Source organism: Hippopotamus amphibius, chromosome 6 (genome assembly GCF_030028045.1).
Source record: "Hippopotamus amphibius kiboko isolate mHipAmp2 chromosome 6, mHipAmp2.hap2, whole genome shotgun sequence".
Classification (NCBI taxonomy): Eukaryota; Metazoa; Chordata; class Mammalia; order Artiodactyla; family Hippopotamidae; genus Hippopotamus; species Hippopotamus amphibius.
The window spans coordinates 60,872,239-60,893,629 of NC_080191.1; the positions used below are offsets into that span (position 1 = coordinate 60,872,239).

The following is a 21,391-nucleotide window of genomic DNA, read 5'->3' on the forward strand; positions in this document are numbered from 1 at the left end:
CATACAACTCGTAAGATTTCTTGCTCTAGTTCTGTGAAAAATGCCATTGGTAATTTGATCGGGATTGCATTGAATCTGTAAATTGCTTTGGGTAGTACAGACATTTTCACGATGTTGATTCTTCCAATCCAGGAACATGGTATGTCCCTCCATCTGTTTGTGTCATCTTTGATTTCTTTCATCAATGTCTTAAAGTTTTCTGCATACAGATCTTTTGCCTCCTTAGGCAGGTTTATTCCTAGGTATTTTATTCTTTTGGTTGCAATGGTGAATGGGAGAGTTTCCTTAATTTCTCTTTCTGCTCTTCCGTTGTTAGTGTATAGGAATGCAAGAGATTTCTGTGCATTAATTTTGTATCCTGCTACTTTACTAAACTCATCAATGAGTGCTAGCAGTTTTCTGGTAGAGTCTTTAGGGTTTTCTATGTATAATATCATGTCATCTGCAAAGAGTGACAATTTTACTTCTTCTTTTCCAATTTGGATTCCTTTTATTTCTTTTTCTTCTCTGATTGCTGTGGCTAAAACTTCCAAAACTATGTTGAATAATAATGGTGAGAGTGGACACCCTTGTCTTGTTCCTGTTCTTAGAGGGAATTCTTTCAGTTTTTTCCCATTGAGAACGATGTTGGCTTTTGGTTTGTCATATATGGCTTTTATTATGTCGAGGTAATTTCCTTCTATGCCCAATTTCTGGAGAGCTTTTATCATAAATGGATGTTGAACTTTGTCAGAAGCTTTTTCTGCATCTATTGAGATGATCATATGCTTTTTATCCTTCAAGTTGTTGATATGATGTATCACATTGATTGATTTGCGTATATTGAAGAATCCTTGCATCCCAGGGATAAACCCCACCTGATCATGGTGTATGATTTTTTTAATGTGCTGTTGGATCTGTTAGCTAGTATTTTGTTGAGGATTTTTGCATCTATATGCATCAGTGATATTGGTTTGTAATTTTCTTTTTTTTGTGACATCTTTGCCTGGTTTTGGTATCAGGGTGATGGTGGCCTCATAGAATGAGTTTGGGAGCAGCTCCTTCTGCTATATTTTGGAAGAGTTTGAGAAGGATAGGTGTTAGCTCTTCTCTAAATGTTTGATAGAATTCACCTGTGAATCCATCTGGCCCTGGGCTTTTGTGTGTTGGGAGATTTTTAATCACTGCCTCAATTTTTGTACTTGTGATTGGTCTGTTCATAGTTTCTATTTCTTCCGGGTTCAATCTTGGAAGATTGTATTTTTCTAAGAATGTATCCATTTCTTCCAGGTTATCCAATTGATTGGCATATGGTTGCTTGTAGTAGTCTCTCATGATCTTTGTATTTCTGAGGTGTCCATTGTGACTTCTCCTTTTTCATTTCTAATTCTGTTGATTTGCATCTTCTCCCTTTTTTTCTTGATGAGCCTGGCTAATGGTTTATCAATTTTGTTAATCTTCTCAAAGAACCAGCTTTTAGTTTTATTAATTTTTGCTATGGCTTCCTTCCTTTCTTTTTCATTTATTTCTGCTCTGATCTTTATGATTTCTTTCCTTCTGCTCACTTTGGGGTTTCTTTGTTCTTTTTCTAATTGTTTGAGGTGTAAGGTTAGGTTGTTTATTCGATCATTTTCTTGTTTCTTAAGGTAGGACTGTATTGCTATAAACTTCCCTCTTAGAACTGCTTTTGCCACGTCCCGTAGGTTTTGGGTTGTTGTGTTTTCATTGTTGTTTGTTTCTAGATATTTTTTGATTTCCTTTTCAACTTCTTTAGTGATTTCTTGGTTGTTTAATAGTGAATTGTTTAGCCTCCATGTGTTTGTATTTTTTGCAGTTTTTTTTTCCTGTAATTGATATCTAGTCTCATGGCGTTGTGGTCTGAGAAGATGCTTGATATGATTTCAATTTTCTCGAATTTGCCGAGGTTTGATTTGTGCCCCAAGATGTGATCTATCCTAGAAAATGTTCCATGTGCACTTGAGAAGAAAGTGTAGTCTGTCGTTTTTGGGTGGAATGTCCTATAAATATCAATGAAGTCGAGATGGTCTAATGTGTCATTTAAAGCTTGTGTGTCTTTATTTATTTTCTGTTTGGATGATCTGTCCATTGATGTAAGTGGGTGTTCAAGTCTCCCACTATTATTGTGTTACTGTCGATGTCCCCTTTTATAGCTGTTAGCATTTGCCTTATGTATTGAGGTGCTCCTATGTTGGGGGCATAGATATTTACCATTGTGATATGTTCTTCTTGGATGGATCCCTTGATCATTATGTACTGTCCTTCCTTGTCTCTTGTAATAGTCTTTACTTTCAAGTCTAACTTGTCTGATATGAGTATTGCTACTCCAGCTTTCTTTTGACTTCCATTTGCATGGAATATCTTTTTCCATCCCTTTACTTTCAGTCTATATGTATCCCTTGGTCTGAAGTGGGTTTCTTGTAGGCAGCATATAGAAGGGTCTTGTTTTTGTATCCATTCAGCCAGTCTGTGTCTTCTGGTTGGAGCATTTAATCCTTTTACATTTAAGGTGATTATCGATATGTGTTTTCCTATTACCGTTTTCTTAATGGTTTTGGGTTTGTTTTTGTAGGTCTTTTCCTTCTCTTGTGTTTCCTACTTAGAAAAGTTCCTTAAGCAGTTGTTGTAAGGCTGGTTTGGTGGTGCTGAATTCTCCTAACATTTGCTTGTCTGTAAAGCTTTTGACTTCTCTGTTGAATCTGAAGGAGATTCTTGCTGGGTAGAGTATTCTTGGCTGTAGGTTTCTCTCTTTGAAGGCTTTCAGTATATCCTGCCATTCCCTCTGGCCTGCAGAGTTTCTGTAGAAAGGTCAGCTGTTATCCTTATGGGTTTTCCCTTATATGTTGTTTGTTGCTTTTCTCTTGCTGCTTTTAATATTTTTTCTTTGTGTTTAATTGTCGTTAGTTTGATTAATTTGTGTCTTGGTGTATTTCTCCTTGGGTTTATTCTGTATGGGACTCTCTGTGCTTCTTGGACTTGATTAATTATTTCCTTTCCCATGTTGGGGAAGTTTTCCACTATAACCTCTTCAAATATTTTCTCAGACCCTTTCTTGTTTTCTTCTTCTTCTGGGATGCCTATAATTCGAATGTTGGTATGCTTAATGTTATCAGTGAGGTCTCTGAGACTGTCTTCTATTCTTTTTATTCTTTTTTCTTTTTCCTGCTCTGTGGCAGTTATTTCCCCCATTCTATCTTCCAACTCACTTACTCGTTCTTCTGCCTCAGTCATTCTGCTGGTTATAGCATCTAGAGTATCTTTAATTTCGGTTATTTTGTTATCCCTTGCTGTTTGTGTTTCTGAGTTCTTATGAACTGTTTCTTGTACTTTCTCTATTTTGTTATCGAGATTTTGTATCATTTTTACTATCATTACTCTGAATTCTTTTTCAGGCATTTTTCCTGTTTCCTCCTCATTTATTTGGTCTTGTGGGTTTTTTTCCTGCTCCTTTGCCTGTAGGGTATTTCTTTGTTTCCTCATGGTTTTCCAGACTTTTGCGGTTGCTTGTCCCAGCGATAGAGGTGTTTATAGAAGACTGTCCAAGCCTCAGACTAATGTCTGAGTGTTGGGTTAAACAAATACTAAGTCTAGGAAACACATACATGTATAAGACACACAATTACTGAATCCATTAGGCCATAAGGCTCTGGAAAGACCTGACAGAAGAACCCCAGTATGCTATCAGATATTCAAAGAGAAACCCAACAGAAATTGACAACCAAAACAGAACAAATCAGAAACAAAAGCAAAAACAAACAAACAAATAACACCTTACACATACAAACACTAATCCAGAGAGATTTTGTAAGCTAGGATCAAATATAGAAAAGAGCTAGAGTACCACCAGAGAGAATGGAGATTCTCAGAATGAAATTAGATAATTGTACTAAGAACTAAGATAAAGACAAAACCCTAACATTAAATACCAAGGCGGTGCGTCACCTGGAGAATAGAGCATGGAGTCTGAGCAGATTGATAGTGTTGCTTATAAGTATGTTAAGAGAAAATAAACTAAAAGTGGATGGAAGAAAGGGCAACAGAAGAGCGTAATGTGATTGGAAATATGCAAATAAAAAGAAAGGAATAGAAATGTATAAAAGATAAGGATGAAAGGAAAGTATGAGAAATATATTGTCCATACTACCAAAAACTTAGCTAGAAATAGAAGTATATAAAAAGGCAAAAAAATAAAAATAGAATAAAAAATAGCATTAAGAAATTATGTTATGAAACCTGTAGATCCCTTAGGACTAAGCTCGTAATTAATAAAGGAAAAAAAAAGAAAAAAAAATCCAGAACTGATCCCAGAATGGACCAGTTCAGTAGGATTGATGCTAATATTTCTGTTTCCTTAGAGTCTCAGCTGTAAGTGTGTTTCTACTCGTCTTGGGTTTTTTCGCATTATTCTGTGACCAGCAGAGCTTCCTTTATTGTTCGTCTGTAAGCATTGGTGTGTGGGGAGGGAAGGAGTGCAATAGTGGCTCCTTCCCCTGGGAGTGAGTGAGCAGTGGCACACTGTTGTTTCAGTTGGGCTTGGAGGTTCCTGTTGCAGAGGGACGCCAGTGGCTCAGGTGTAAACAGAAAGTCTCAGAGTTGAGCCTCTCTCGGGTTGTTTTTTTTTTTTTCTGGACAGCCTCCCTGCTGCAGGCATTCCAAGGGGTTTTAATCTAGCCCCGCCCGAGAGCCTGAGGGTCCTTGTTATCCCTGAGCACCTTAGGTGGCCCACAGGGCGTCTCTCCACTGACTGTTGCAGAGGCACAGAAAGAAAGAGAGAGGCTTCGCCCACGGCTCCTCCCCCCTGCCTGTGAGCCGGCAGCATCCAGCCGCCATCATGGCCAGGCAGCTCTCAGGGGCTGGCACTCCTCGCCGCCGACCTCTCCCCTCCTGTCCTCTCCGTCCGTCACCTTACTGGCAACAATTTTCTTCACCCTGAACCAGCTCTCCGGTTCCCACGCTCTCATTCCCGGACCCTCTGTTCAGCTGTGAATCGATGTCTGGGTCCGGGAACGCTGAGCTGCGCTGCGGACCCTCCGTATGTTTCTCACTCCCTCCTGTCTGCTACAGCTCTGCCTCTTCACCCTCTTTGAGCCGTCGTAGGTGCCTCCCTACCGGTTATGTCGGGCTCCTTGTGGTCCTTTTTGGTGTCCGAGGTCGTCTGCTGGTGTTCAGCTGGTTCTCTGTGGGAATTATTGCGTCTTTTGGTGCATTCCCAATGCATCTGTGGAGAGGGATGCATTCCACGTTCCTCTACTTCGCCGCCATCTTTTTCTCCGCTTAGTTCATTTTTAATTGCTGGTGATAATTGTATTACATTTCAAAATAATTACATCTAAAAATAGTTTAGAATGGAATACATTTAAATGGAGAGATTATATGCGGGTGCCATAATTTTTTAAACATTGTATTGATGTTAAACACTGCCCTGCAGTAGTGTCCCCTGTACAGGGGGACAGACATTGAACTGGTATGGCCTGAGGACTAGCAGGCTTCTACCAGCTCCTTTGGTTCTTAGCGTACACATTACAGAGGGAGCATTGTCCCTGCCCCTCTATGAAGCCTGCAGTCCAGGAGAGAAAACAGCAGGAAAAATATGAGGCAGAAATTTATATCATCCATAACTGAAAGTGTTTTGGAGGCCAGTTTTATGGGAGGATTTAAGCATTGGTTTAAAGAAAAAAGGAAAGAAATTGTTACTTTATTTGTGGGAAAACTTGGGCAAAGGCCAAAGCTTTGGGCAGAAATTTGTTTGCTAATAGTCACTGAGCGTCCACTCATGGCAGGCAGCATGTGAGAATCTGAGGGTGCAGACCTGCCCTCAAGGAGCTCATGGTTTAATGGGAAAGATAGACATGCAGAAAGTGTTGACGGGGCCATGGTTAGAGTGAGGTTAATTCTGTGTGGTGTCTGAGCATCTGTTGTGTACCAGACACCATACTGGACAGAGGAGATAAAGCCACAGTCTTTGCTGGCAGAGGACCTGCTGTGTGTGTTGGTTGAGGGAAGGATGAGGTCATGCGTCTCATCTGGGACATGTTGACGCTGAAGGGCCTGGCCTCTGACACATCCAGGGGTGGGCTGCTGGCAGGCAGTTGGACGTGTGAGTCTGGAGCTTAAGGGAATGGCCTGGGCAGGGAGCCAGCCCTGAATGGGGTCCTTGAGGCCATGGACATGACTGGGACCTCTTAGAGAGGGAAGGGGATCTGGGGCCAAGCCTAAAAAAGGACACAGAGCCTGGGAAAGAGAAGCTGGCACCAGTCCGTCCAGAGCACCAGAATTGGGGAGTAGAAGCCTCAGGGACTGATGCATTTGCCAGTGTGTGTATTCATTATTATTAGACTTTTCTGTCGTTCTCTTGAAGTCCTTGGCTCATAGAGGCTTTATCTCATTGGGAGTGATTAGGCATGAAAAGAACTTGTAATAGAGGAGATTTTTAAAAATCTGATTTTATGTCGTATCAGTGTTCTTCAGTTATCTGACATACTTATTCCAAAACAGAGTAACTTCCTCCATCATTGCTTGACAGCCTAACTATTAGGGCTGCCTTTTTCCTCCTCTCTGATCTTAATAGTGTATTATCTCTCAGGAGAGCTGTAGTCGGAGTTGATTAATGATGGGGGATTTGGAGGCTGGTTTTTTTGTCATCTTTTGCTTTAGTGTGATGTTGAACACTGAGAACTCATTAAGCCACCAGGCCTTTATTTAGGAATTAGATAGTGTCTGTTCCTCTCCAAAATGGAAAAATGTGAGTGTTACTCAAAAGAAGCCTCATTTCCTCCCTCCCTTCACAAACCCCACCATGTGTCATCTGATATGACGGGCCCTGGGGAGATGGCAGTGAGCAGAGCAGACATGGTCCATGTCCTCAAAAGCTTACAGTCTAGCATGGGAGTCAGACAAGACAAATAATCACACAGTAAGATATGAGAATAGGGATGATGGTGCCAGTGGAGACTGTGGGAACCCATGATGGGAGGGGTCTCGGAATGTTTGGGATTTGATACATTTTAATCCTGGGTACTTGAGGAGAATAATTGTTTGCTATTGCCTGCTAATGAGCTATGTTTATGAGAAACAAAGTCACAGTGATGAAATAACCCCTTCATGTACACCACTGTACATAGATGCCCTTCAGACATGCTTGAACAAATGGGTGAGGATGTGGAAAGGGAGAAGAAAAAGCCTGCTTCGTAGGATGTCGCCTTACAGTGGGCAGGGTTCCCACACATCTCTTTCTTCTGAAATATGTAATTCTACATTTCAGTTGAAGTTACAAGAGGTCATGTTCCATATTTATCTTCACTGCAAACTGCTCAGGAAGCACATGCAGCGTCTGCCTCTGCCAGGCTGCCCCGGGTCGGCCCCACCCCTCCAGTGTCTTCCTCCCTCTGCCCGTGTTGCACGAGGTCTTTGTGGACCTGCCAGTGGACACTGTTTATTTTCTCTGTAGGCAGCCAAGAATTCAGCTTTTTCTAAAATGATTTTTACTGTGTTCCTAGTACGTCTTATCATTTTTCCTTTAAGTAGCATTTGATAATGATTCCTCACTGGCTTTGGGAGAAAACTGTTTTAGCTTCTTTTTTTTTAGTTTCCAAACATTAAAATGTAGATCATGTTTGAAGGAATATTTGATGGGCAATTGGTTTATCTAAAACAGCTCTGTAAATTCTGTGAGCCTGTTACTGCTTAAATGAAATATATCTTCCCTTGCAGTTAATCTCTCGTAATCATCAGGATTTATGCCCTAAAATTGCCTTTTGATTGTCACTGACTTTAACTCATGTAAGAGTAAATACTTATTGAGTGCCCACGGTACCAAAGCTCTGTTAAGTGCCAGGGGTACAGCTGTGGACAGTCTTGGCCCTCAAGGAGCTCAATGTCAAAATCTTATAAGCAAAAGGAAGTATGGACCTAAAAGTCTTAAATAACTTTCCCTTTGTGTAAATCTTGGTATGGTTCTCATAGTGAATTGCTGGTGGGTAGACAAATCTCATTAGACACAAAAGATACAAAAATTTCAGTGGCAGCAGACACAGAAACTGGAGTCTAGCACGCAAAGATAACACGGTGTGCTCCTGCTTCCCAGGTCCCAAGGGTCCCCTCCGGGATGTCCAGCAGGATGACACCAGTCAGTGGGGCTTACAGCAGCCGCGAGCAGCTCCTCCGCCTCTCTGACGGAGGGCGTCCACCCCCATCCAGCCTTCCTCTGCCTGCTTGTGCTTTAGCCCTGGCCATGTGTCTGCTTGCACCCCAGCACACGCCTGAGTGTATGCTCAGGGCCGGGGACTCAAGGGGACCCTCGGAGCAGCCCTCAGCACCCAAGCTGTCGCGCTCTTCTCAGCTCCAGGCCAGCAGTGCTGCCACTTAGATCTCAGGCTTGTTTTGACAATTAATGAGGTAAACTTGTTAGAATAGTGCTTAGCACAAAGTAAGCCCTTAATGGATGTATTAACACCATTACTTCTTTATAACATTATTACTGAGATACATCAACACCATTATTAGTCTCAGTGAAATAGAACGAGACAAACATACTTACATACATTTAAAGTTTTTCTTTAAGAAATTTTTAACAGTGAACCTCTACTGCTGCATTTTTTTAAAGAAAAAGTAAAGAATATTATCCTCTTCTTAACCTTCCTTCTCCAACCAAAAAACCAAAACAGTCAGACAAAAACAACCCACACAAGGTGAAAGAGTGATTTTGCCAGTATTTGAAAACGTGCACATAATGTAATGAATATATTTATTATAGCGTTAGTCACATTTCACTAATAGGGGAAGGAAATTCTTCCAGTAACAGCCAGCCAAGTTTCCACTACTTCATGCCTTGTGTATTTCCTCAGTTGCTTACCTGGTCTCTTTCTTTAGTCCTTGTGAGCAAATCGAGGTGGTGAGGTTTGTCAGGAACCACCTTTCTCCCCGTCCATCATCAATCCTGGTCCTCGGTTGCAGGTGCTGTTTGGCACGGCTGATGGGCAGGTGATCGTCATGGACTGCCACGGCAGGATGCTGGCCCACGTCCTCCTGCATGAGTCAGACGGCATCCTCAGCATGTCCTGGAACTACCCTGCCTTCCTGGTGGAGGACAGCAGCGAGAGCGACACGGACTCTGACGACTACTCCCCGCCCCAAGGTCACTCATGGGCTCCGAGGGACAAGAGTGTGGAGGGAGAACGAACCCATCCATGGGGGTGAGGGTGGGGTGGGGGGCTGGGGGAAGGCCCACTGCACACACGGCACCCTAACTTACTGGGCAGGGTCTCAGCTGAGATGCAGGGCAGAACCGGCCTAATCTCTGTTCTTGATTGCACCATCTTCTCTTCTCTCTGCCGTGCCTCTTTGCAGAATCACTGGTCAGGTCAATGAAGCTCCATTGGCTTAGGTTTTCTGAGATATAAAACGAGACTTATGACCATTTCCAAGTCCCTGGGTGTTGTGGGGCTTAGCAACTTAGTGAGAAGAGAGAGAGCTGAAGATGAAAAATGCCATGCTCTTCATACACCTTAATATGTGATGTTCCAAATCCCTAATGTTATTAAAGCCGGTAACTTTAGTTGTGTGAGGAAGGGATTAGTTCTGCCTGTAACGAAGGCCAGTACATTGGGCTGGTTTCCATGTTCCCCGCCCCCAGGCCTCACAGTGATGTTAGATTAGCATAGATGACATTGGCGTTTCTTCACATTTGGACCAGTAATGAAAGATTGTTTCAGACCCTTGGTGGGGATGATTTCAGGTTCCAGCCTTCTTCACCCCTTGCGTTGTGTCTTGCCCCCAAAGCAGAAACCTTTGGTGTTGATGCTGGCCATCACTAATGTCAGCCCTCAGCACTGGTCCACCCAGGGCTCTGGCTCTTCCCCAGTATCCCATCCCCTGCTCCAACCTCTTTTTTCAAAAGGAGAATATGTTACCAATAGTGGAAGGGAAAGACTCCCTGTGGTCACCTGCTGCAGGACTTCTGGGCGGCTGTGCTAACACTGGCTGAGTGTCCTTGATGGGCTAAAGACACACTCTGGACGATTTCTGTCCTTCCCTGTGACCGTGGGCATGCTCGGCCTGTGAAAGGCTGGTCCAGGGAGAGTATTTTTAACTTTCTCCCCTGTCAGCATCTGTCCTCATTGGTACTTGGAGTGCTTCTGTTTTGTCTTCTCCCTCCTGTCCCAGATGTGATAGTCACACGTCCCAGAGGTGTACACATATATGTGTTCATCCATTCGCTTACAGAGAAGGCCATGTTCACACATGAAAAAAATGTGGACTGGTGGTCGTGTTTTGGGATTGGTGGGTCTCAGGAGGGAGAGTTTTCTTCGTTCCCATAAATCCATCACCCAGCGGGGCCCCAGCCTTGACCAAAGTGCTGATCCTTCCTCTTCCCCGTTGTGATAAAGTCAGTGTCTTTCAACACTGGACTCAGCGTACTTTTAAAACAGCTTTACTAGGTTGAATGCATATTTGCTTATCCCTGTTCATCAGGGGAAGAAACAAGATCCAGAGACCAAGTTGATGAAGCAAGTCCAGAGTAAGGCTAAGAGCAGAATTCAGTTCCTGCTGTTGCTCTCACCAGTCACCCTCCTCAGAAGCAGTGGGCCAGTTTGGAGGATGACTGGGGTTTGCCTTTCAGACAGAGCAGGGTTTCTTGGTGGCCTGGGGAATTTGGGCACAGAGGTAGGTACATGCAGCATCCTAAAATGAAGCGAAGGAGAGTCATAACTGGGGATCCTCCACAGGTGGGGCTGAGCAGGGAGGCGAGCGGGTGTCAGGCTGGCCCACCCCGAGTGGGAGGATTCAGAGCACCCTCCCTCACGCTCCTTCCTTAACGTACACGCGTCTCCTTGCACGCACAAAACAGAATTCCTTTCTGCTGCCTTTGCAGTGGGCGTGAGTCATACTCGACCTTGGCCTTCTCTCCAGTTGTGGGGTCTCTTCTGGTAAAAACAAAGAACTCACAGTGGCTGCTCATTTCCTATAACGTTCAGTGAATGTGCGTTCAGTGTTGAAAGGCAGCTTTTCTCTGTACGCTGGACCAGGATTAAGAAAACATTTTCATCCCTCTTCCCACCATCCTTATGTGGCATTAAAATAATATATGTTTCACATCATCAGAACCATGCAACCCAAGACCACACTGGTTAATAAACTTTTCACATGTACTCTCAGCACAGAGCCCAGGGAGCCCCACCTGGTGCCCTCAGCGTGAGGTCCCCACTGCCTCTCGTCCCAGGGTTCTCCAGGAAGCGCCCCTGACGCTTTGCGTCGCTCCTACGTGCTATGCAGTGTTGCCTCCCTTGGTAACATCGCAGCCCGGAGTCTGGTGTGCGCTGTCAGGCGATTCCAAGGCCCTCCCTGGACTGCAACTGGCGGGCCTGGCTGCAGGTCACGTGCTCGTTGCCTCCTCCTCACTCTGCACTTCTGTCCCCGCAGATGGTCCAGCGGCATATCCCATTCCGGTGCAGAACGTCAAGCCGCTGCTCACCGTCAGCTTCACCTCAGGAGATATCAGCTTGATGAGCAACTATGACGACTTGTCTCCCACTGTCATCCAGTCGGGGCTGAAAGGTACGGATCAGCCCAGGCAGCCAGCCTTCCCAGCTGGGTGTCAGACCCCAGCTTCTGCAGTGACCTTTTCTGGGCTTCATGGAGTCTGTTCGTTAAGGTCCTTCCTTTCACTCCTCTGCTTATCTAACAAGTCGGTTCCTGTCTAGTCTCATCTTAAGGAGGGATTCCTAACAGTCACGTTCGCCTTCACCCGCCCTTCTCCCCCCATGGCGGGAGCGATCCTCTCAGGTGTGGAGTACTCGCCTCTAGCCCACATTGAGGGTGTTGGGTGGCAGCACCTGCCGTACCTCTGGCAGCAGAGAACACACAAGACAGCTGAGGCCTCCGTGTGAAGGTCAGCAGTCAGGGGCTGATGCCTTCCCGAGGGACGTTATGAAATGCTGTCTTGAGAGAAACTCGGTGTCTGTAAGTGTTCACAGTGTTCTGAATTTTGCAGTTCAGGAATACCACTGAGTTCTGTGCAAAGACAGTTCTGCCTCTTCAGGGTTGAATTGTACGGTGCAGAAATTCCAGGGCTGCCTCTTGTCCTTGATGTTAACAGACCTACTATAATCTGAATGGGAACCAGGGAGTGGGGGCAGCACAAACTGAAACCTTCAGTTTAGCTTGCTACTGGCATTCAAAATTGGCCATCAGACCAGAGAGTCCTGGCCATGTGCTTCTTGTCTGAATTATTCAGGAATCCCAGGGATGTAGAGAATCAAGTCTGTGTGCTTAACTGTTGGTTGTCTGGAGGGCATCTCACTTGCCTGCACATCCCACAAGCACTTAATTCTGTCTCAGAACTATTGGATATTCTTGGAAACAAGTTGAACTCCCTCTTCTAAGTGTTCCGTTTGCTGTTTCAAAACTATACTTGTAAGGAATTATTGAGCCTATAAACTCTGGAGGGACATGTAGACTTCCTTCTTCGTATCACCGGTGGACCCTTAGGAGCCAAGTAAATATTTTTGATGATGATGAACTTGGACTTTTCTGTAAATTCTTTTCTGAATTTTCTGACTTTCATGGAGAAACAAGAAGACGGTCATCAGAAATTCTCCCATGTGTTTAGTAATCCACGCTCTACTTTTGTTCTTCTAAAATTCTGTTTTTAAACCTTTTAACCAACTTTATGAATTTCACCAGTCCCTGCCTCTGTTTCTACAGTCGTTTGTTCTCTACTAACTATCTGATCGAGACTGAAAACGTCATAATTACTGCTCAAGTTCCTTTGTATTCTTTGTAGGGTGAGTTTTTCTAACTTTTCACCACCTTGGAAACTACCTATGGAAACTTTATTTTTTGTGTGTATTCTTTTGTTCTCTATAAAACTAGATTAGATCGGGGCAGCCCTTCTAACACAGTCCCACAATGTGCATGAGAGTTTGGGAGTATGAAGGTGAGGTGACTTGGGGAGGTGACCCAAAGTAGCCCTCCCAAATGTGAAAGTTCTTGACTTGAGTTTTATCCTAAAAATACAGGCAAATGTAGCATTCTTGTGGCTGACTAGAAATCGAAGTCTAATCTAGAAATGTTTTCAGTCATTTATACCTTCATGGCACAAGATGCTTTTGTACTGTCTCCCTAATTTCAGAAAGTTAGGTGACATTTCAGTAAATTTGTATCATCTGATAGGTGCTGCATGTAGGCAATTTCTTTTCTATCTTGGTTTCAGAATATTTTAAGGACTCGGTCTTACATATGGTATGAACAGCAATCATTTTTTTGAAAATTTATTTTTGTCTACCACTTTCTGGAATATGTTAGGAAACACTGGGACGAGGTCACCAGGTGCTGTCAGAGATGGCTCGCAGCAGCGTCTTCCATCCACGGTAACCTGTCCTATCATGGACAGGTTGGTCACTTGACTCCTAAGGTACAGATGGTCCCCGACTTACTGTGGTTCAACTTTGGATTTTTCAACTTTATGATGGTGCAAAAGTGATATGCATTTGGTAGAAACTGTATTTTGAATTTTGAACTTGGATCTTTTCCCAGGCTAGTGATATGCAGTCCCATCCTCTCTCGTGATGCTGGGCCGTGGCAGCAAGCACAGCTCCCAGGCAGCCCCGAGATCACGAGAGTCAACAACCTGTATACTTATAACCACTCTGTACCCAGACACTCTGTTTTTCACTTTCAGTACAGTATTCAGTTAATTACATGAGATATTCAACACTATTATAAAATTGGCTTTGTGTTAGATGATTTTGTCCAAACTGTAGGCTAATGTGAGCATGTTTAAGGTGGGTAAGGCTAAGCTATGATGTTTGGAAGGTTAGGTGTATTAAATGCATTTTCAACTTACGATGGGTTTATCGAGTGTAACCCCATTGTAAGTCAAGGAAGATCTGTATTCTAGTATTTTTCTTTTACTGTCTTGAAGAAACATCATCAGAGAACTTTTCCAGTGAAGAAAAGTGACTCCTGGTATTCCCCAGCTTGTCGCCAACACTGTAATTTGTGTCACGTGCACAAGAACTTATAGTGCTGGACCCCTTGTAGTCCCCACAGCCAGCCCTCTTCCCCACCCCGTCAACTCCATCTCCATTGCAGATTTGTGGGGCTGGGGGGATTTTGCTTTGCAGATATGTGCAGAGGAAGTTCTACTTTGTAGAAAAATCTGCTGAGTATCCCAATTTTGGGGGCTTCTGTGTATCACACAGTGAACTGTAAATTGGTTCACCTTATTTGGGGTTTTTACCCTTTATTGTGACTTTCCTCTTTCTTGAGGATGTAGCAGAAGACTTCCCCTCTGCCCATCTTAAGTTCTCAGACTGGGCCCTGTGAATTAAACTGACAAAAGACTGATTGCCCAGAGAAAAACACACAGAAGTTTAACAGCACGTGCTCTGCTCTATGTTGTATTTACCTGTGGAAGCACACAGAGATGAGTAGCTCAAAGGGTTTAGATAGCCTGTTTTAACAAAGGAACAATACATTTTTAAAGAAGTGACAAGATGTTGAAGGAGAAGACTTTATATTTATAGGACAGCAAATTGTGGGAAGGTAAATACATGGGGGAACTGATGGAAGATAAGGGCTAGTTAGTAAAGTTTGTTATGCAGATTGCTCTGGTGCTGATAATGGTCTAGAGTTGTTTCTAGTGGTTCATTTCTGTCCTTCCTGGTGGGGGATGGGCAGACACCTTTGCAGATTTACGTCCTGCTTTTAGACAAGTAGAGGGAAGGGAGAGAGCTTTTCTTGTATCTGCTTCTTCTCAGTTGCCTTTAGCTCTACATAATTCTCATGCCAATGTGGCATATTTTTCGGGTGCATTTCTGTTATCTTTCAAGGAAAAATGATTCAGCCATGAGTTCAGACTCTGACCAAGCCAGTGCCTCTTTGCAGGAAAGCAAGCTTTCAAAGCCAGTTGTCATTTCACCCCACATTTGTCTTAAAACTTAAAAACTTCAAATCTCCGGGCTTTGTTTTTTTGTTTTGTAGAATTTCTTCTTTTTATCATTTTGTTGAGCACACTGAGAAAATCAAGAGTGGGTTTTGAGACAGAGGGGTTTCCATCAGTGGTGCTGTTGACTCCCACATTTGGGGCTGATACAGATTTGTACCCATTGTCCTCACTGAATATGTGCAAATGCTTTTTTTCATTCCTTAGTGTGCTCACTAAAATCATTGTTATTAAGGTAAAAAAAAAAGTACCCATTATTTTACCATCCTATGCTTTACTACTTAATTTGTTTCTTTTTCCTTTGCTCTCTCTCTCCCTCTCTCTGGACACATGAATACACACAGACACACACACACACATGCATGTCTAATGACTAACAGAAGATGAGTCACTCACGTGGCCGTCTGAGGGACAGAGGCATGCGTGAGCCTCATGTCGCCGTGCAGCCGTGCACGTAGCCGTGGGGAAGGGCGCTGCCCTCCTCCGCTCACACCTGCTGCCTTTGTTTGAACCAGCACTGATACCACACAGCGGGCTCTTGTTACCACAAAAGAGTCAGATTTTCTCATTGCTGACTACATGTAAAAGTTGAGTCTCCAGGCTTTTACCAAAAAAGATCCACAGCACTGTCTGGCTACAGTAGTGTAGTATAATTCTGCTGGTTTTCTTTGTGTAAAATGCTTAAGAGACCAAAACCTCACACACACCTCAGAATCATCAATAAAAATCTGTGCTTCAGGAAGATGAGCCTTTTTTGTGCTTTGAAACTTTGCACATCCTTGGAGACTCTGGGCTAAGAGCTTCAGGAAAAGTGAAAGGAGTCTGACTGAATAAAGTGTTAGTCTGTTCCTTTTAGGTGATATTTTGAAGCAAATTTTTAGAGATTCAAACAAATGAAATTATTACTAAAACACTGGGCAGAGATACTGGGAAGTATTTTCTAACATAAGGCAGTCATAGCTTACCGGAAATATTTGAGACAGGAAAGGCTCTGTCCTGACCACATCCCGGCTTCTGTATCCTCGCTCCTTCCTCATCGTGACATCTAGAAATGGAATCAATATTTGATTCTTCTTTCATTCTGGACTAATTTAAGAGGATTTTGAACTCCAACCCTAGGAATTCAGCCCCTGTAGAGCATTGGCGTACCCCTGGTTGACACTGAACAGTGCTAGGTTTTTCTTTCTTAGTCCCCCTCCTGAATGTTTTGGGCCTGGGCTTTGTGAGGTGGCCTGTTCCCCTGACGACAGCGCGCCTGTCATGTGGATCAGGCCTGGTTTATGCTCAGTATCAAGGGGCCCACACATGTCTCTGCATCCTTTTCTGTTCCTGGTTGTACAATCATCAGAACAAGAAATGGCATCATTCTCATGAAATTTGCTCTTTTCATAAGAACGACTTGCCTTTGGGGACTGAACTGTCTGAGTATAACTTTATAACCATGCATTTGCTTGTGAGAATCTGGACTCACGCCTACCCAGGATTGCCATCCAGCAAACAGCTGCCTTGAGCACTCAGTGCTCGCCGTAGTAGTCGCTGAGCATCCACCGGACGGCTTGTGTGTCTGGGTCCGCCTTGCAGGGGCAACCTCCCGCTTATCCATTGGGAAAAATAAGCATGTAACAGAACTTACTAAAATAAATAAAGACCAGAGAGAACGGTGCAGGTGTTCACTCACCTGAGCCGACTGAAGCAGGTCAGCTGAGGGGCCTGGGAAGTGCGTGCTGTCATCCTCATTTCTGCCCTACTGCAGTGAGGTTTCTGTCCTCAACCGTAGACTCCCTCTGTTATCCTTACCTGTCAGTGTTAGTTGCTTCTCCTTTTGACCTCCTTGTATTTCCAACGCTGCCAACCAGAGATGGTCATTTCAGGTTCATTATCACGACCAGGCTTTTCACCGAGGCATCGAGCCATTTGCGTGTCCAGAGCACATTTTAGTCCACGTACATGTCCTCTGCCGTCCCCTCTCGTCTTTCTTTAAATCTCGTTCATCAGGACACTTACTTGATTCTTTTAAGTTATCTTTCATTTTCTGGTTTGTACTTAATATCTGTCTATAAAAAAAAAAAAGAAAAAACCCTCTATTTACTAATGCTTTTACTGTCTCAGATTGTTGAGTTTTTTCATTTTGTGTTTGTTCATAACTGCTTCCTCTCCGCCCTCTGCTACCTCTGTCTCTAGATTCTGTCTGTGGCTGACTTGACAAGCAGGCTCTCAGTTCCCTGGGTCTGTCCAGTCTTCCAGGGAAGTTAGGAGACCTCGGTGACCTCAGAGTGTGCTAGTGTTGACATCAGAATTGGTACCATGCGTGAATAAGAGAGCACTGCTGTGGTCACACGTGACCTGGTGGAGCTTAGAAACTGCCGAATTCTAGACCCAGCTCTGAAGTCCATCCCTTGTCATGGCAGTGCACCTTTAAATTCCAGGCTCTCTGCAGAATAGGTGGCAGACTTCCAGATTTCAGGAATCTCTGGATAAACAAGATACGGTTTTAGGGTCTTGAGGGAGGAAAACTATGCTGTAAGTCTTACTGCAGCAATAGCTTGTTTTACCAGCAAGAAAAAGTGTATTGCTCACATTGGAATTAGACCATTTACTAGCCATTTCGTACATGTCCTGAATGGCTTGTAGGTGAGCATCACATCTTCAGTGTGAAAATTTCTCTGACAACACTAACACCCAACAGAAGTATCTTTTCTGAGCCCCTGCAACATCCAAATGTTGAGTAAAAGTCAAGGCCTTCATATGCAGATGTGTCGTTTACCTGAACTTCATCTGCCTAGTGGTGCACAGAAAATGAATTAGATTTAGGCTCTGCTCTTGATCTACATTTCACTTTTAGCATTTGTAAACTCTCTGAGTCATCTCTGGGAGAGGGGGCACAGCAGTGGGAAGAGCACTTAGGATGGACAGTTGTGGGTTTTATGATCTTATCTGCACTCTCAGAGTTCTGCACATCTCATTGTGGAAGTGCTGGTATTGGCGTCAGTATTTATCATACATGGTTTTCTCTTGATTTAGATGTGTTTCAGGGGAACTGCTGTCACCATCTGTTAGAGTCTCTGTTGTCTTCAGAGAAATGGGTAGCTGTTGTCTTCATGAAAGAAAGGGGAAGAGCCGCCATTGTATGTGCTCAGTGGTTCCATTTCTTCAACTACTTAAATGAAAGTTGAGGAAGGGTCCCCAGCCTGGTGCTGACCGTTTTCCTCTTTGTGATTTCAGAGGTGGTGGCTCAGTGGTGCACGCAGGGAGACCTCCTGGCAGTCGCTGGTATGGAACGCCCGACCCAGTTCGGTGATCTTCCCAATGGCCCTCTTCTGAAGAGTGCCATGGTCAAGTTCTACAATGTTCGAGGCGAGCACATCTTTACACTGGACACGCTTGTGCAGGTAAGGACGTGTGTCAGACGCGCTGTGACGCAGATGTGTTAGTTTGCGCCCAACCTCTGTTAAATACTCGTGAGCTGGTTCTGCTTGTAATTATCCTTGACAGATTTTAATCTTCTATTGACCTAAATTAAATTATGGGGTATAAACCAGAAGAAGTAAGGGAAAAAGAAGTTTTTGCCTTTTAACCAAAATACACCCATTTCCATTCCCAAATGAGTGCACAGTGAGTAAACAGAGTGAGCTGGTATTTATCATCATTCTGAAGAAAATTCAGAAACTTGCAGAGAAGTAAATGTTGAATCTTCATTTATTTACTCTGATTTTGTTGGTTATGCCAGTAATGTACTTTTACATTTAAACTAAATTATTGTTAAACAATAAGTAAAAAAGCTTAAAGGTCTTTAAGAAAAGTACACGTGTGGGCCCCTTTCTATTTGTTTTTATTTCCCAGAAATCTTTAGACTACCACGTTTCTGGTCTGGATCAGTTATAGTGGAGGCAAAATTCCACTACAGTGGAGGTGCAGTGGAGACAGGTTTGAGAGTGCATTGATGGTTGGCGGGGGTGATGATAAACTGGGGACTTAAGTCCTAATCTTACCCAGCTCATCAGAGAGACAGGTGTACCAGATTTGGGGATATTTGTAATTAGGTGCAGTTATTAATTATTTAAATATATATATATATTTTTAATTGTAGTAAAATACACATAACAAAATGTACCGTCTTAACCATTTTTACATGTATTACATAATTGTGTAACCAGTCAAGAACTTTTTCATCTTACAAAACTGAAACTATCTCTACCTTCTTTTTCCTATGAATTTGACTGTTCTATATACCTGATATAAGTGGAACCATACAGTGTTTGTCTTTTTGTGTCTGGCTTATTTCATTTAGCATAATGTCCTAGAGGGTCATCCACATTGTAGCCTGCGTCAGAATTTCGTTCCTTTTTAAGGCTAAATAATCTGCCATTGTGTGTGTACACTACATCTTGTTTATCCATTCATCCATCAATGGATGTTTGGTTTCCTTCCAGCTTTTGACTATTATGAATAATGCTTCTATGAACAGAGATATACAAATATCTCTTTGAGATGCTGCTTTCAGTTCTTTTGGGTAAATGCCTAGAAGTTGAATTGCTAGGTTATATGGTAATTCTGTGTCTAACTTTTTGAGGAGCTGCCATCCTGTTTCACGGTGGCTGCACCACCTTACATTCCCACCAGCAGTGCACAAAGATTCCAGCTTCTCCACATCCTTGCCAGCACTTGTTATTTTCTGGTTTTTGGACAGTAGCCATCCAAACAGGCATGAGGTGGTATCTCATTGTGGTTTTGATTTGTATGGCCCTGTTGGTTAGTTATGTTGAATATCTTTTCCTTGTTAGCCACTTGTATATCTTCCTTGGGAAAATGTCTATTCAAGACCCTTGCCCATTTCCGAATTGGATTGCTGGTTTTTTTATTGTTGAGTTGTAGGATTTCAATGTGTCTTTTGACAATAGCATATCTTCTGTGGCAGATAAGCATATTTGCTTGTTTGTTTGTTCAAGCATCCAGCAAATGTATTTTGAGGGGCTCCTATGCAGCTGGCCCTGAGCTCGAAGCTCTGTGTGCTGGAGTGTAGAATGTGATGCAGGAGCCATTCAAGGTAACAAGCTGAACTCAGACCCCAGCTGGAGTGGGACAGCGTGGTTTTAAAGTGAGAGTCAGCATTGCCCAGGCCACCACTGCCACCCGCTAGCAGCAGAAGTGGTACAGGCTGCTTGAAGTTAGAAATTGGAGAGATTCACATTGCAGAGAGACTAAAAATGGAAGGAATTTAGGGAACTGCGAAGGATGATATAGAAATGGGTAGCCATGGAATCTGGCTGGGTAGAAGCTCTATGACCAGAGACTGGCAAGTAATATAAAGTCATAGTAAGGCATGTTCAGGAAGAAGTGATAAACACAGGATGGGAAGCTGTTCTTGGATAGGAAATTCAGATTCCTATTTGAGAAGTGACGTAATTCTAAGTGATGAGGCAAACCCAGGAAGAGCTAAAGTGGAACAGAATTAAGCCGTTAGCATGAGGCCATGGTGTGTGGCAGAATAAACGTGGATATTGGAGTCCCTGTAGATTTGGGATTGAAGGAGAGATTCCCTTATTTACACAGTAATTGTGGCCCTACTGCCAGTGCATTGCCTGGAACATAGTAGGTGCTCCATAAATATTTGTTCAAGGGATTGATGGATGGACGGTTGTTGACATATGCTTAGTACCTCTGGCATATATTACACTTTTCTATTTATTTGCCCTATTTTCTTTAAGTCAAAGACCACAATTTGTTCATTTTTCTGATCTTCACTGTGTTTGGAATGTACTAGAAGATTGATGGCCTTAACCATTGCAAAAGTTCTCATCAGCAATCTCATGAAGCTAACATAGGTCCTGAATTTAAACCATTTGAGCCTCAGGGATAAGAGAAGGGCATAGCTCATCTTCCTTTGGAGAAAGATATTCACACAGTGTCTCAGCATTTTAATAAATTGTTGACTCTTTTCATTTGAGGGTCTGTTTCAACCATTGGAAAAATTGCCTCAATGATATAAAGTTAAATAATGATGCTATTAAAAACCAAGTACAATATTGATTGTAGCGCCAACTTAACTGTTGTCTGTGATGATTCTAGAATCACATGTCTGTACTATGCTATTCAAGTTGTCCAAAGACAGGAACGTTTTTATAGCAGGAAGGAAGTTAGGCAATTTATTGAGCTGTTTATAAAAAGAAGTAAATGCAGTTTAGATTGGATAATTTATTTCCAAGTAAATGAGATTGTAGGTTATTGGGTAAAAAGCCGTTGCCCAGCACAATCTTGCGACAACCTCACTTTGAAACTGATTCTCCTGATTTACTCATAACAGCAGTGCCTGTGGATGAAGCTCTTAGAAGGAAATACACTGTAATTTCCTTCCCTTTCCTTCCTGATGTAACTTAAAAGTCTAGAGTCGATCTCACCAGCTGCTGTCTGTAACCATTTATACATAATTCTATATCTAATCATCCAACCACA

At 43.1% G+C, this 21,391-nt stretch overlaps 1 protein-coding gene across 9 annotated transcripts in view; it reads left to right on the plus strand.

Moving 5' to 3' along the window:
• TULP4 (TUB like protein 4) overlaps positions 1 to 21,391 on the plus strand; it is a 228,360-nt gene that overhangs the window by 164,159 nt on the left and 42,810 nt on the right. For all 9 annotated transcript variants that reach the window (XM_057738408.1, XM_057738416.1, XM_057738414.1 and 6 more), the window contains 3 exons: positions 8,950 to 9,130; positions 11,416 to 11,550; positions 18,164 to 18,330. In XM_057738408.1, the coding sequence (XP_057594391.1) occupies positions 8,950 to 9,130; positions 11,416 to 11,550; positions 18,164 to 18,330 (483 nt within the window). The remainder of the gene's footprint in view (positions 1 to 8,949; positions 9,131 to 11,415; positions 11,551 to 18,163; positions 18,331 to 21,391) is intronic.